The following is a 16008-nucleotide window of genomic DNA, read 5'->3' as shown; positions in this document are numbered from 1 at the left end:
CTATAAAACACGAGTTATGCACATGTGACGTTTTCTCGATTTATCCTACTCAGGGAATCTGTTTCACGACAGATTGGATATGAAATATCAACTTTACTGTTATTTAGTTTAAAAATCTGGAATAGCCAAAGCCCAACAACCTCACTGATCATTGCAACAAAATTATTCAAACGCTGAGCTTATTTGATTAAAAGCCGAACGCCGTCAGTTTACGGCCATGCCAGTGCGTATAGAGGGAGCGCATGAGTGCAAATTAGTTAGTCTCATTTGGGAAAACATCCGCTGCAGTCGCCTGGAATGGTGACTCGATACCAGAATGCACTCCCAGGCCCGGCATTGTATTATGCATGTGTAAGGTGACATTTTTACTGCAGAAAATTGACTGGAACTGAACGACACCGTGGAATTCTTGGGCGACTCGCAGCGATTTCGAAGCTGTTATCCAATTGGGTGGCTGAATCTTACCAATATAATGAAAACAATACAAATAGACTCCCTAAGTGGCTGTGAATAGTGACAATCGACCAATCAGATATAACCTTGCAAACACGCTGCGAGTCACCGTGGAATTCTTGGGAAAAGGTTGCATGTTCTCTGTCAAATAACTGTAAAGTATCGGACGCAACAAAATTGCATGTTCTCATTCTAACCTCGACAGATTCCAATTGGTCGATCCCTACAGTTGTCATACAAATAGTGCCTAAAGGGGCGACAATTAAGAAAACGATGGCGGGTAAGCAAACGTCCAACATGTCTTGAGAAAGCGTTAGAGGGCTTACTAACGTTGACCGTAAATACAGTCGCGTGAGTGTTCGTTTGCGAACATTTTTCCAACGATCTTGTAGCGTGGCGCCACCTAGCGAGACTGTAAGCTTTAGGAATCGTTCACCATTGACTGACGAGGGCTGTGTAATTTGGTATCTGGGTAAATACCGGCATGAATGAGCAAACAAAGTGTTGGCATCAATTTTCATGTCACGATCACAAATATCACTTCGAAAAAACTAAATATGTACGACAACCTTTTACATTTCTTTACTAAAACAACACGACCAGGTGTGCCTAATCTATGGCAATGCCATACATCCTTTATTCTCCTTTTGGCGATCTGTAACACTGAAAAGAACTATTTGATTTGGGAGCTAAACAAGGATTCAGTGGATCACAAATTGATTTGCCTAATATCAAATGGACAATGCAAAAAGGACGAGTTGAGAAAACTTGAGGCCAACATTGCTCAGAGGCATGTTGCGCCAATTGCAAGTAACAGCAAATTAGGTTTGGAAGAATTATGTGTTTGATCTTTTCTGATTCATTTTATCGGCAGGGAGGTGATTTGGAGAGAAGTGCTGATGAAAATCATTGTACTTTGACAAAGGAAACTTTTAAAGGTTCCTCATTGAATGTAGGTATTCATATGTACAAACCATGCCGAGGATATCTTTCCAGCTCAACCGATTTGCGTAATTGTGCTACTTGGGTGACTGGGGTCACGTGAGAGACTGTTGTTAGGGGTCGGTGCTCACTTCTGCTTTTGGGACGAAAACTTGATCATTTTTAGAAACTCGGTCAAACAGGAACAATACGGAACCCAACGTTGATTCAAATGACCAGTCGCTTTTATATTTGTGGTTACCACAATGTTTTGCGGCGTACTTGTAAACTTCTACGGTAGTTGTTTCGTTTATTTAGGCACTCGTTCTATTTATATCTCGCAATAAATTATTTTTGACTAATAAAGGAGAAAAATATTTGAAGCAGACAACATTCATAATATCTGATTTATTGGTTGACATTTTCAAGGGACCTTTTGCCAATCACACGGTTCACACAGAAACTGTGGCACACATTTATGACTTCAAGGCAATGCACGTACGTGGCATGTAACTTCTTTGAGCACTGTCGTTGAACCGACCGCAATCCTGGAATTACCCACCGACCAGTTGGTATAATGGATTAAATGATCAAATGGGTCAAGTTCTGAGCACAGACTCTCTATGTGCACGATATGTGCACTCAGAACTTCACTATGTGAGGTCCAAAAGTACACTTGAGTAGGCGTGTTTTTGTGTGCATTATAAGTGTTTGTAATTCTAGATCTGTGGCCTGATTGAGTAGATTCGGTGCTGAGATCGGTATGTATTTTGACCAAGAATCGCATCAAGATAAAGACAGTATATTTTAGCCTCGGTGCAAGACGCATGCGTAACAGCAAGCAAACTATCGGCCGACATTAACATCATTTAACAGTTTGCTCCAAAACGGATACCTCGCATGTTTACATACGAAACCATTTTCTACACTTTTTACCACAATGACCATAAAAATCATTTGTACCTTGCTCCTAGTAGCCCTAGGCAAAATCTCAGAGTGCTATTCATTCGTTATCAATAACTCTGCGGAGAGTGACTTGACGGAAGACGAAATCGTGTCTCTGCGAGACTTCATTACGACAACGATGGCCTGCAAGAATGTTACCGGGCTGACCATCGCCATGGTTCGCGACGGCAAGACCGTCTTCGCTGATGGATTCGGATATCTTCGGGTAGGCGACGACACACCCGTAACTAACAAAACATTATTCAATATCGGCTCGGTGTCCAAGACGTTCACCGCCACCATCGCGGCTGATGCCATAGGGCGGAAACTCTCCAACTGGGACACACCTTTGCGGTCCATTCTAGGTGAAGACTTTTGGTTGCCGGGTCAGTTTCGTACCGAAGAAATCAGTCTGCGCGATGTCCTTGCCCACAAAGCTGGCATTCCCAGCTACTGGGGAGTGAGTACCGCTGCTTTGAATCTTACACGGAAGGAAATCGTCAGGTAATCCAAGGTGTCTCTCCTTTTCTGTTGAATCTGTATAAGGAAGCGTTTAGTTATAATGGCCGGGTATGAGCTGGCAAATTCTTCCTGCACATCAGTCAAAATGAGTGAACCCCTCACCCATTGTATAAAAAAATTGATGACCCCCTTTTAAGATGACAAATATTTCATGACACCTCCTCCCACATTGCTTTAGTAAAGATGCACACACAAAAACACCTCTGGGGGCGATAGAATTAAAAAAAAAAGATTCTCAGATTTTTCATATGTAATATTTTATTTGGTTTCCACTATTATTTTTATTTTAAAAAATACACCCTCTCGCCTCTCGTCCCACCTACAATATCATGCCAAAATGACAAGTGTAAAACTGGTCAATACTAAAATACACTACTAATACTACCTCCAGCTTGCTCCATCAATATACTGATATCTCTCTCTCTCTCTCTCTCTCTCTCTCTCTCTCTCTCTCTCTCTCTCTCTCTCTCTCTCTCTCTCTCTTCAGGAGAATTCGTCACTTCCACGATGCCAGAAAGTTTCGTTCGGGTTGGATGTACAGCAACTACATGTATGTTTTGGCCGGCTACGTCACGGAAGTGCTGACGGACAACACCTGGGAAGAAGCTGTCAAAACTGTAATTTTTGATAAATTAGGTACATGAAACTTTTCTCTTTCACTTATACAGAATCCGCCTCTCACTAGTTAAGAAATGCACCTGAGGCTGCATTTGCGACCTCGGCGGGAGAAATTCAAGGGGGTAATAGAGAGAGGGATTTTATCAATTTGCACGGGGTATAGGGGGTATCTGAGAACATTTCGTTCCCTATTTCTATACAAATACACAGTAAACATTAATATTAGGCCAAATAAGAGCGAGGGAATTTGAACATTTTTGATCGTATGCCCCCCCCCCTCTCCCCCACCATAAAGTATTTGAGAATGCATCCTACTATCATGGTGGTAACTGTTGCATAGACGGTGGTTCACGTACGGTGCATAGGCCCACAAATGTCAATGCGACATATTTCAGATACTCTACTCTTAAACGGAGCTTTACATGCATTACATACAGCTTGCACCCCCGGGATATAAATAGCCAAGTCTATCAAGGTCTCGCACAGGATGATGGGCTGTACATAAGATTGAATTGTGTTTGGTACGACTTGAAGGACCCGTTTTTTGCAACACTTGTTGATGGTGGTGTTATCCACTAGTCAGCTAATGTATGATCCCGGTCAAATACCTTTTATTTCATCAGAAAGAAGAGCAACGGTCATTGTTGGTTGTTGAACCGTACAAAACAAGTAACCTAACGGTATTTTATGGTGAGAACAGTGCTAACAGTTCGTTAGGACAAGTCTTGCCCTTGGCTGCAAACTAAGATTATACATAGAGAGCAAATTCTACAGATGTCAACCATAATGAAACTGAGAAAACGTATGACTTAATAATAAAGAAAACAGGAACGTCATCTAGCTAACAAATATGACAGAACATTTAAGTACGATTTGAGAGAGTTTCTAGACTATATCTGCTTTAGTGACGAGGGTAGAGAAATCAAGACGGTGTTTGAAAACCGAATACTTCAGTATGTGTTGAGTGAGTCGAAGTTAACGTTTTGTTCTGTACTCGAAGGTTACCATCGTGAGCTGCTTGCGTTGAATAATAATGCAGTAGAAAGTCAAAATAATGCTCTAGATTATTGGGAAATCATTACTCCTTATATCAAATACAAACGTACTTCAGTTATATGTCATTAACTGAGATATGTTCAATATATTTAACTTGTGGTGAAACAAGGGCTCAAAATGTGCGCAAAAATTCGCAAAAGTTATCAAAAGAACTATTTTCTTTTGAAGACGGAATAAAGAGCTCAAGGTAGGTTGTGAAGGGGTTTCAGCCTAATATAGGCAATACGTTAAGTGAGGTAAAATTAAGGCACTGTGAATGTTTAGGAGTACAGATTTCGGCAAAAAAGTTTTTGCTTGTGTATTGCGGACACTTATCTATTGTAAATAATTTCAGCGATCCAAAAACTGTATTTACTCGGCTAGGAATACATTTTATCACCAATAACACATTTAATATTTCGCACTTCTTCGATTATAACTTACATTCCGAGTCGTAGGTTTATGCCCGATCAACCTCAAAAAGGGTAGGAGATTTAGACAACATTTTAATTCGACGTGATTGTTGTAAAAAAAATTAACATTATAGTTGAATTAAATACATACAGACATAAAAGCAAACAAAATAAAAATTCAATAGTCTACGAAATAATTCAGTCACGTACCTTCGAAGGCAATATTCCTCTGATTCCGTTTTTGAAAGATGAGATCGCGAAACTGGATAAGTTTTACGAACCAGAACATTGCCCGAGCAGTTTTCGACAATTGATGCCAGACTACGGTATTTATCTGAAAAGAACAAGGGCGTGTTTATCCGGACAAAATTATTCACCATGTAATGGAAATTACAAGAACAAACGCTCGGGCAAGGAAGAATTTGAACGAAGCATATATTAAAGTATACAAATTAAACCTTGCATTTGTTGAAAACTAGGCATTGTAATCAAAGGTAGGGCGCAACACTACACCCTAAGGCACGAGGTACTTACGATTATATATTGATGAAATGTTGATATGCGCAGATGACTATGTTTTGACCGACGCAGACTTACTGTCTTTGTCTCATTTCGCACTTTGACATGCCATTGTTTCTATTCTTCACAGGCATGACGTCGTCTCGTGTGAGTGCCGAGATGACTGACAGTGACTGGGCAAACACGTGTTGGTCCAGGATAGACTCCGAAGGTATCAACTGGATCGAAGTAGACGAACCGGGTCAAATAAGGTAAGAAAGGTCAGGTAAACATTACAAAGGGCTATGGTACAGCAACCTAACAATTGACATCAGTAGCAAAAATTATATGTGAGATGTGTTGTTGAACAAATTGACCTAAATTCATACATGTCACATGAGTGATACGACTTTCTACACGAAAGCCCGTTAAAACTTTACCCTAGAGAGATCATTGTCATTTATAGTTCATAATATGTGCATTTCGTATCTCAAGCTCTGGCTTGGATGAATTGAAGTCTTTGAAACTTGGAGATAAGTCAGGACTTTAAGATGTAAATAGAACAGTATTGACCTATTTCTATGAACTCAGTCGCCGATTAAATTTTGCTCATATGACTTCATAGACAGGTGTACTACAATTTGTGATAACGCTGTTTATGAGATTTATGTGAGTAAACTAAGGTAACGTGCATGAAACCACAGCCGTCAATGCTTTCAAACTCCTCGAACATTCTTAGTAAACCATAAATAACAGTGTAACCTTGAATTTATATGAGGCAAACCTGGAGACACTACTGACATTGCACTTCTAACAATTTGATTGTCATTTACTGCAAGCAGTCATATCAGGGGTCTTATGTTCTATGTAAAATTACCTGAATAGGCCTACAGGTTACAAGGTATAGGGTTCAAAAAACTGCCATTGCACCTTGAGGTACACCTAATCATAGCGAGCGCAGCGAGAGCGGCCTAAGGCCGCTCGCGAAGCGAGCATTAAGTCTAACGCGTGTATACGAAATTTAGAATGGAATCTCTATATACCTACGAGTTTGAAAAGAGAGCACTTCCATGGAGGCGGAATACTTTTACACTGATTGCGCGAAATTAAAGATATCATCTACCACAAATCCTACTCGACAACGTGTATTTCCGACAAAAGAATCTTTCTGTTTCAAAGAAAGTGTGAAATTTGGTTCAAAATGACTATTTTCGATCACTTTTGAAGGCCAGGTTCGGGCATCACTAGGCGCCGCCAATTTGAAACAAGCCTACTCTCGCGAGAACGAACGGTCAACTCACGCGAGAATTAAAAATCGTGTGCTGTGAGCTACCGACGGGAATATCAAGTACGTGTTTACATACTTAGACTGCCTCTGTTCCCGCCCCCGTTTAATATTATAAACTGATCGGAATCATATAATTTACCAGTTTTAAATAATTTTTGTTCGTGAACTGACAACAATTCAACCTCAATGGCCAAGATAATAGATATGCATCATGCATCACGGAAACACAGAAATTAGCATGCTAATTGCTATTACCTGAAAACATCAATGACGATATACCCTACGCTGCGCTCGCTCTCAGGTCAGACCTGTTACATATTATTATTATTATTATCATTATTATTGACCCGTACTGAATCAGACCCATTGGTGGATTCGTGAATGAAACTTGAATAAAACTGAACCGTATACTGTTAGGAGAGAGTGGGTAGAAACCTAAAGTGCGTGAAAGAATATTACAAAATACTGGTGGAAAGCTTGTAGTACTCGTACATATCTCTGATACCGCAACCTATTCTTTTGGAATCACCGTTTCAGTAGATGTCTTGATCTTTCAATATCTAACGACAACCCTGTTTTTACTAAAATCTTATGAAGCTTTATCAATGAAATGGCGCCGGCAGGGGGGATTTTCTCAAACGCCGTCGATATGGCAGAATATATGAAGTTCCACTTGAGGTACGGCAAGAACGAGGCTGGCGAACAGGTGGTCGATGAGAGCGCCCTACGAAACACCTACACTCCGGCATTCACAATGTCAAGTACTTGCTGCTTGTATAAACCCTACTATCCGGTTGATGATACAAGAACAATGTACGGCCTTGGCTGGCACAAGGGATCGTACAGAGGTAGGGTATTGAAACTGCTACGGGGAATAATTTAACAGAGGGCAGTACGCTCAAGCTTTCTCAAGGAAAACTTCTGACCATTCTCTTTCTAAACAATGCAAACAAATCGGGGGTCTCAGTGCAAAAGTTGGTACTATGGAAACAAATTAGCATAAATTTACCGACATTTGATTTTCAAGATGGCCGCCATGCCTTGCGAACTCTACAGAGAAAAATGCAATGTTCCTTCCCCAGCATAACGCGAAAAACTTGAGTTACTCATAGAGCTTCAAAATGAGCCCCAGCAAATTGTAGACCTTTCCAAAAAGCATTGGAAAAGCTTGAGAGTCCTACTATTTGTTCGCATTCTACCTTAAATAATATAAAAGACAGAAAATAAAACCCTTGGTATGAAAATAACCTTGCTAAACCATTGTTGCAAAATTCACCACGACCTGTCACGATCTGACAGACAGAGAAGTCCGTTTTAGGAACAGATGTAGAATGTAATCTACATATCATCTCCAATGAGGCCAAAAAGAGTGTCGGTTCTGGTCTGCGCGCGCAACATTTATCAGTCTTAAAAATTTCGTTTCTGTGGAGCAGAGATCCACGATGAATAATTTTTTTTTTATGCATATTTTATTTCATCGTATAAAGTTTTCCATTTCTCTTTACCTCTTTTACGATCAGAAAAGATTCACAGAATATGGTAGTCTCCAAATCATGTTGAAACAGCTTTACATGGTTTTTGTAAACACCACGCTTTAAATATCGAATAGATTGCAATAGTGATCAAATGTGTCACCGCCTTGTTTGGCATGCCGACAATCAATGATCGCATATTGATTATGGGATCAATGTCAAAATGTCTGCTGATAAGAAGTCTAACCTCATTCCAAAAGGACTGAACTTTAATACAGTGAAAGAAAATATGTACTTGGTTCACTGTCACGTGGCAAAAAGCACAAAATGGAGAAGTGCGTATTTTCCATTTGAATAGTTTTAGACCACAAGGCAAAATACAATGTATAAATTTAAAAACAAAATTACAGAGTTTTCTATCAAAGGAACATTTACTGCACCTTGTTTCCCATATATTATTCCATTTTACATTCTGCAAATTGCATGTCTTGGACCACATAGCCTGCACATACGATTTCTTTATTTTGTATTGAAGCAAGTCAAGATAGAAAGACTTAGTTGTAAAATTTACAAAAATATTTCTATTGAGTGTAAAATTTCGAGAGGGTTCGGTATTTTCACTTAGCAGTGTAATCCAGGGTTTCATTGCATTTTTAAACAAAAAAAGCTCATTTACATAATTACATTTGTTAACAATGATATTTATAATTTTCTGCATATCTATTTTCTTCCCAGTAATAACATCTTTTACAAACAAAATTCCAGATTTAATCCACTCCGGGAAAAAAAGTGTTTTATTTTTATACCTTATAAACTGGTTAGACCAGATTACTTGTTGCAGCAATGACGTCACGGAATTAGGCTTTTCAATTTTACCTTCAAAAGATTCGTGTAGATAAAGGATCATTTCTCTATAAAATGTTGGCAGAGAACCAGTACAAGGACAATCTACTGGTTTTGTAAAGTTGTTGTAGAAACTGATCACATCAAGGTTATTTTTACATAAATAAAAATTAGGAATAAAAATCCAACTTGGTTGTATGCTGTCCAATAATGTACAGTTTTTATCTTTCAAGAAACGTTTCGCCCAAGATGCTTTGAGTGCTTTATACTGAGTCAAAATGTCAGTCATTTTAAGACCCCCTGGTGATAATCAGCTATAATCGTATTGCGTGAGATTTTATGTATTTTGGAACCCCATAAGAATTCAAAAAATAAAGCATCGGCTTGTTTTAATTAGGCACTGTGGAAATTCAAGCATTGACAAAGGATAAATAAGCTTCGAGGCGGCAAATGTTTTCAAAACAGCAATTTTCCCATACAGGGTCATATTCCGCTTACTCCACGATTTTAAAGCAAAAGAAGCTTTTTGTAACGATTCTTCCCAAATCAAATCTTTACACAGCGAAACATTTGAGTGAAAATACATTCCAAGTGACTTGATTGGCGCATCGGGCCAATTAATGTTAGCTATGCTGTCTGATCTATTTTTCCACGTCCCAATCCAAAGACCGTCGGTTTTTTGTGTATTTAGTTGTGTTCCTGCAACTACCCCAAATTTTTTAACAATATCAATAGCATGAAAAACACTCGTTTCGTCATCTAAAAAAAGAGTCGTGTCATCAGCGACTTGGGAGATCTTTATCTGCCTTACCCCTTCAAAACCTTCATTTTGTATTTTGATACCTGATATATTTGGATCATCCCTAATAACAGTTGCCAAAATTTCCGTAACAAACAAAAAAAGCAAAGCTGATAGAGGACAACCTTGTCGGATTCCTCTGGATGGTTTAAATTTTTGGGAAATATAACCATTATTAATAACAGCAGAATTGATATGATTGTACATTGTTTTTACATAATTAATAAAATTATTACCAAAGTTGAATTTTTTTAAAGTTTGAAACAGAAATTGATGCTCAATACAAATGCTTTTCTGAAATCTAAAAATAAAATGATACCTGGAAAGTCTTCAATGTTGGTATAATCAATTACATCATAAATTAAGCGAATGTTTTGCCCAATAAATATTCCTGGAATATAAGCCGTTTGGTCAGGATGTATAATTTTATGAACAATTCGTTTGATTCTATTTGCTAAAATGAAGGCCAGAATTTTGTAATCAGTATTCAAAAGACTGATTGGGCGCCAATTGTCAAGATTTGTCTTATCTTTTTTCTTATAAAGAAGTCTTAAGATGGCAGTACGTTGGCTTGAGCTAAGTAAACCACCCACGATGAATAAATTAAGTACTAAAGACGCCTTCAGCTATTACAGGGGGTGGGCCGGGGAATTACGTTCGCACCTGTACTGTCAAATGTGACCCTCCCCCTAGATTGATTCACTATACATGGTAGTCTTTGAGGAAACTATGAATATTTTTTTTTCCAATACAAATCTACGTAAATTTGTGTATTTATGTACTCTTGATTATTCATATTAATGTAACTGATTAGACTAGGGTGGTTACAAATGTATTTGTGTGAAAAAAATTGGATTTGGAATTTCACCGAAATATTGATTCACTATACATGGTAGTCTATGAGAGAACTATGATCAATTTTTGTCAATATAAAACATGAAACTAACAATATCTGTGCATTTATACACATTTGATAATTAATATACACTTTTCTATCTGTCCCATGTGTTTTTGTGTCTTGTCTTCCGTCAGTTTTAACTGTTCAAGGTGTTTAATGTAGGATACCACTGCATTTCCTTTGCTTGTGAAGCTTGTCGACAATGTGTATGTATTTCAAAGGATCAATCTCTTTCATCAACAATTTCCTATACAGGAAATACCGAATGGACATTCAAAGATTGGCGGTTAACATTATTTTCTATTAAAAGTGACCCTACCCATTGGACAGTTTTCTAAAACGTCACCCTCCCCTAATTCCCCTTGCCCACTCCCTGTAATTACTGAAGGCTCCCTTAAGGTGCGAGGTATAGTGAATTTTATATTAATTTCCTCTTCACTCGCTCAGCATTCAAGTAATCAAAATTCAATACAGCGCATGAAAATTAATTAACTGTTAAATGTATTTTTGAAAAGCATGCAGAGTTGCAGGACCCCCCCCCCCAGAAAACAAAACAAAACAAAAAAAGTAACAAATAGTTAAAAATGCGCCGTGTCGCATCAATTTTTGTGGAAATGACATCCAGAAACACTTTTTAGGATACGGAGCCCGGACCTAAATCTTGGAATACACGTAATAGTCACGCTGAAAATGCAACCCCGTCCATGAGATTTCAGTGTTGACGCATGTGTATTCAAATCATACAGGTTTTGCAAAGAATTATCATACTGGTTCTTACAGTGGGTACGTCTGTCGTTTCACGCTGTTCCATAGCAAGAATTCGGGAGCGTTTGTTTGTGTAAACAGTCCGGGTGAGAACAAAGACTACGACACAGTCTACGCTACCAGTTTATATGCCTATGATTTGGTGCTAGGTAGGTATACATACTGTGTTATCGCTATGATTTTGTGCTGAGTAGGTATACATACTGTGTTATCGCTATGATTTTGTGCTGAGTAGGTATACATACTATGTTATCACTATGATTTGGTGCTGGGTGTAGGTATACATGCTGTGTTGTCACTATATAATTTGGTGCTAGGTAGGTATACATACTGTGTTATCGCTGGATTTGGTGTTGGGTAGGTATATATTTTGTGCTGTGATTTGCTGCTGGGTAGGTATACATGCTATGTTATCACTATGATTTGGTGCTGGGTACGTATACATACCGTGTTATCACTATGATGATTTGGTGCTGGGTATCACCATTTCACTGGCGTAACCTAGTTTCTAATTTGGCTATGAATATGAACCTTTAAAATACATTCGAAGCCATCCCAATGTAAACAACACGCACACTTCCTGCCGTTGCTTCCTGAATGCACCGAGCTTACTGTGGAAGATCTTAGGACGTAGGCCTAAGGAAATTACCGTACCGTATCATTCATGGCTTCACGTTACAATTAGAAGCACATCAACAAAACACCCTCGGGCTAATAAGACGTTTATAATGTAAGCAAAACATCTTAATAATTATAAAATATGAATATTAATAATAAAATAAGTTTGGTATTTTTATTAGGCTCGAGATTCCTCAATAAAAATCACGAAATGGGCTCAACGTAGTTTAGTTGAATTACGCCGTGTTCAATACTGAAAACCTGGTCATGAGGGCTATAGCGCCCGTTTAATATCCCAAGGCGCCGTGCGTTACCAGAAAGGCATCACTATTCCCCAAGGCCGTAGGCCTAAGGTATACCGATGTGTTTCTGGTAACACAAGGCCACGAGGGATTTTTAACCGGCGCTATAGCCCGAATAAAGATCAGGTAATATGTGTTTTATAACACGCCACACACTCATGTTGTATTATGATATGTTTTTTAATGTGTTTTGATATTATGCACCGCAATAATCCATTATGACAAGTTTACTTGGCGATTTCTCCACAGCGGTAACAGTAGTACCACTTTCTAATAATGTTCATATTTCACAATCAGCTATAATGTTTTATTTAGAATATAAACGTCCCTTTCGCTTATGAACACGTAAGGGTCTTTTTACAATAAATCCTCGCAACTTTAGATCTGCGTTGGTCCTTTGTTTGAGATTTTATTTCCTTTGGGGCTGAACGGGCGCTGATTCTATCCATGACTTTTGAAGATTATTTTTGAGTACTTTGTTTTGTAGATTTAGTTTGGATATTTTCAATCTAATCAATATGCTTAGATTTAGTTTGTATACTGGCATACATGCCATTAGCTCTGCCTAGTAGGGATGCGTTACCGACTACGCCCCCGGGGAGGTGTACCTGGTAACACAAAGCCCTGTACACGTGTGCCCTGACACGCAGAGCTAGCATACTGTACGAGACTCGTCAATAGGTGTGTGCATCTGTATGAGACTCGTCAATAGGTTTGTGCATTAATGTCGTCTAATTGAACGTTCTGTGGTGCATCCTACATAACAAGAGGTCTAGGTCTCCCAATAAACTGTAGTACTCTTATAACTAGGTCTGGAACCATGGTTGAACAGTAGCACAGGCTGTACCTATCCTAATCCTTGGCGGTCACCTCCCAGGACTCACTCTCCACACTCACCGATGACCACTCCCTCAAATCCGCCGCTCAGACCATTAACGGATTACGTCGGCGAATTCGGACACTTCGCATTCGGTAATTTCTCGATAACTTTCGATGCAGAGGCACAGGTTCTGCGGTACGAGTTTGGAAAGCATCTTTGGGGCACACTTTCACCACACCCAACGTCCAGCACAACTTTATTTATGAGGATAGAGGGTCCGATTTCCTACCGCGAGTACTACCGTTCTGACTCCTATCCGCACGGTTGGCCCGTCGATTTTACAGAGGATGAGAACAATAATATCGTCACTGTGAAAGTTCTATACCTGGAAGATGACTACCCTCCAGTTTTCACAAAAGGCTTGAAATTCGCAGACGCACCGGAGACTCCCCCTGGAAAAGAAGATTGTTCTATAAGTAAGGCGCCAGCTACAGTTGTATTGATGCCGGAGCAGTCCTTCACTTTTGTTTTGTTATCCATCTTCGAAATGATGTTGAACTTGTACGTCAAGTAGGAGAAAGCTAAGAAATGACAACGAAGAAAGGTCGCATTGTCACTTTAGATACTGTAGCATTTACAATTTTAAATATAGAGTAAATTTCCCATTGTGTGAACCTCAGCAGCACACACCTACATATATCCGTTATCTAATAATTGTTAATCAGCAAATCAAAAAGGGGAAAACATGAAAAAAGGTGTACAAATTTTAGTATATACAACTGTTACTGAGGTTATTCACTTTTACGTCAACTCTGCTATTATTACCGTACGTATGCTTGTTACCTTTCGCCCACTGAGTACCTTTTGTACTTTGACCTATAAGTAAAGAACTCATAAACAAAACCAGAGGGTTTGATCACACATGATATCCACAATGTAGAGAAGATGATATGAAGAGTTTACATTTACTGTATTCAAATAACCATGTATACAAGAGGTGTGTTTACGAATACGGGGAACAAAGGACAACACTTTGCAGTATGTTGCATGTATAAGAAATAAATGGTGTTATCTTTGAAGACTGTAAGCTGCTTCTCTGTGTATTTATATCCTTGTAAACATTCTCTGTTTATTTATATAACAGTAACAAAACGATGGGGACATGAACATTATATGCAGCATTAATGATACCTCTAAAATAAAATGACATGGCTATTTGTGAAATGAAATAATTATATCTGCGCCTAATAGCGCTTATTCATACAGATTTTGATGGAACTACGCGAACTAACCGTGGCGCGTAATCAACGCCAAAACTGAGCTCAAAGATTCATAGACTATAACGAAGATTACAGGCAGCTATAGACTCCCCATAGACGCATACAAGGATACACATTAAGTAAGTTTGTGGATAGATACGTAGATAGATAGATAGATAGATAGATAGATAGATAGATAGATAGATAGATAGATAGATAGATAGATAGAAAAGTGATTATAACGTAGATAGATAGATTTATATTTTGATAAATGGATTCACCATACCTAGATAAATACATAGGCACAAAGGAAAGTTAATATAGGTACATAGGTTGCCACCAAATCCAAAAACGGTTCCATATTAACATGCATGGTGGAGGGCACTCATTTGGACCCTGCAGTCCGGATCACGTGCAAAGGAGAAGGAAATTGGCAGTATCGTTATTGACAAATAATCTGAAGTTATTTGTCGTCGTTTATGTTTGTTGTTTCTATATTGTCCTTGGTGTGAAAACGTGCATGATAGTAGCTTCTCATATCGTCCTAAATTTCAGACTTCCAAACGTACGTACTCATTTACACCCGGCATTGTTCTCACTCTCCCAATACCTTCTTCACACACGTTACAGAACCTTTCATTGATGTAGTCGCATTGCATAATTTATGGTGAAATCAGCCACATCACTGGATAAATTTATCAAGGACAGCGTTCTTGGCTTTTGCAAACGCAAGTCAACGTGGCTCCCACTCCGGCGTTTAATGAATTTGGCTCATATTGACAAGGCTGGGGTTTGATTTTAGAAGCAAAAGCAAACTTTAGTGCGAAAATTTAATAAATAAACAGAGAGTTTTCTCCAGTAATTATAAGATGGTGTCCTCGTTGTAAGAAATATCGTTTTTTTTAAATTGTTATATATTAATTAGAACACTACAAATTCAAACTGAAAATCATTCAATGCGTACAGAGGGCAACATAAGATCACTGAGAAACAGAGAACAAAATGGACATCATGTCATCAAAAATGTCGCAATACACTACAGGAGAAAGGAATCAGTCCCCTGGGGTGGGGGAGGGATGGGGTTCTCTGTACACAGGTTTATTTTACTAATTTTACTGCGTGTGGGACGGCTGTGGTGTTGACCTAATCAATTAATCCGCTAAAACGGACAGCCGATTAGCAAGTTGGCAACATTTGCAGAACGATTAAAGTGGTATGTACACACGTTGGAGAGGAGATAAGGACTTGTCGGTAATAACGAAAGCAGTCAGACGGTTTGGAGTCAAAATCTTTATTTGAAATATCACAGTCAAAATTAATAAAATTACTTGTAAGCTTACTAGTAATAAACAAAACGGTTTGTAGTCGAAATCTTTACTTGAAATATCTAACAGTCAAAATTAATAAAATAAAATAAACCTGTGCACAAAGAACCCCCATCCCTCCCCACCCCAGGGGACTGACTCCTTTCCCTGTGAATACACGAGAAAAGGTGCGATTAAACATCGATACAGACAGAAAATTCAAATTCATGTGAAT

At 38.7% G+C, this 16008-nt stretch overlaps 1 protein-coding gene across 1 annotated transcript; it reads left to right on the top strand.

Moving 5' to 3' along the window:
- The first annotated feature begins 1834 nt into the window (after window positions 1-1834).
- LOC139114390 (uncharacterized) lies at window positions 1835-14294 on the top strand. The gene is made up of 6 exons (XM_070676104.1): window positions 1835-2823; window positions 3329-3477; window positions 5557-5677; window positions 7291-7541; window positions 11452-11619; window positions 13201-14294. The coding sequence occupies exons 1-6, from the start codon at window positions 2315-2317 to the stop codon at window positions 13782-13784; spliced, it is 1782 nt and encodes a 593-aa protein (XP_070532205.1). The 5' UTR covers window positions 1835-2314; the 3' UTR covers window positions 13785-14294.
- Window positions 14295-16008: the final 1714 nt, after the last annotated feature.

Source organism: Ptychodera flava, chromosome 16 (genome assembly GCF_041260155.1).
Source record: "Ptychodera flava strain L36383 chromosome 16, AS_Pfla_20210202, whole genome shotgun sequence".
Taxonomy (NCBI): Eukaryota; Metazoa; Hemichordata; class Enteropneusta; family Ptychoderidae; genus Ptychodera; species Ptychodera flava.
Note: the sequence above shows the minus strand (reverse complement) of the source record. Positions and strands in the feature narration are given on the sequence as shown.

What these genes read in the sequence shown, in the direction of transcription:
- LOC139114390 (XM_070676104.1), top strand. Translation starts at nt 2,315, where the DNA reads ATGACCATAAAAATCATTTGTACCTTGCTCCTAGTAGCCCTAGGCAAA. An exon ending in GACGAACCGGGTCAAATAAG is followed by an intron (nt 5,678 to 7,290) that starts GTAAGAAAGGTC and finishes AATCTTATGAAG; the next exon opens with CTTTATCAATGAAATGGCGC. An exon ending in GCACAAGGGATCGTACAGAG is followed by an intron (nt 7,542 to 11,451) that starts GTAGGGTATTGA and finishes CAAATCATACAG; the next exon opens with GTTTTGCAAAGAATTATCAT.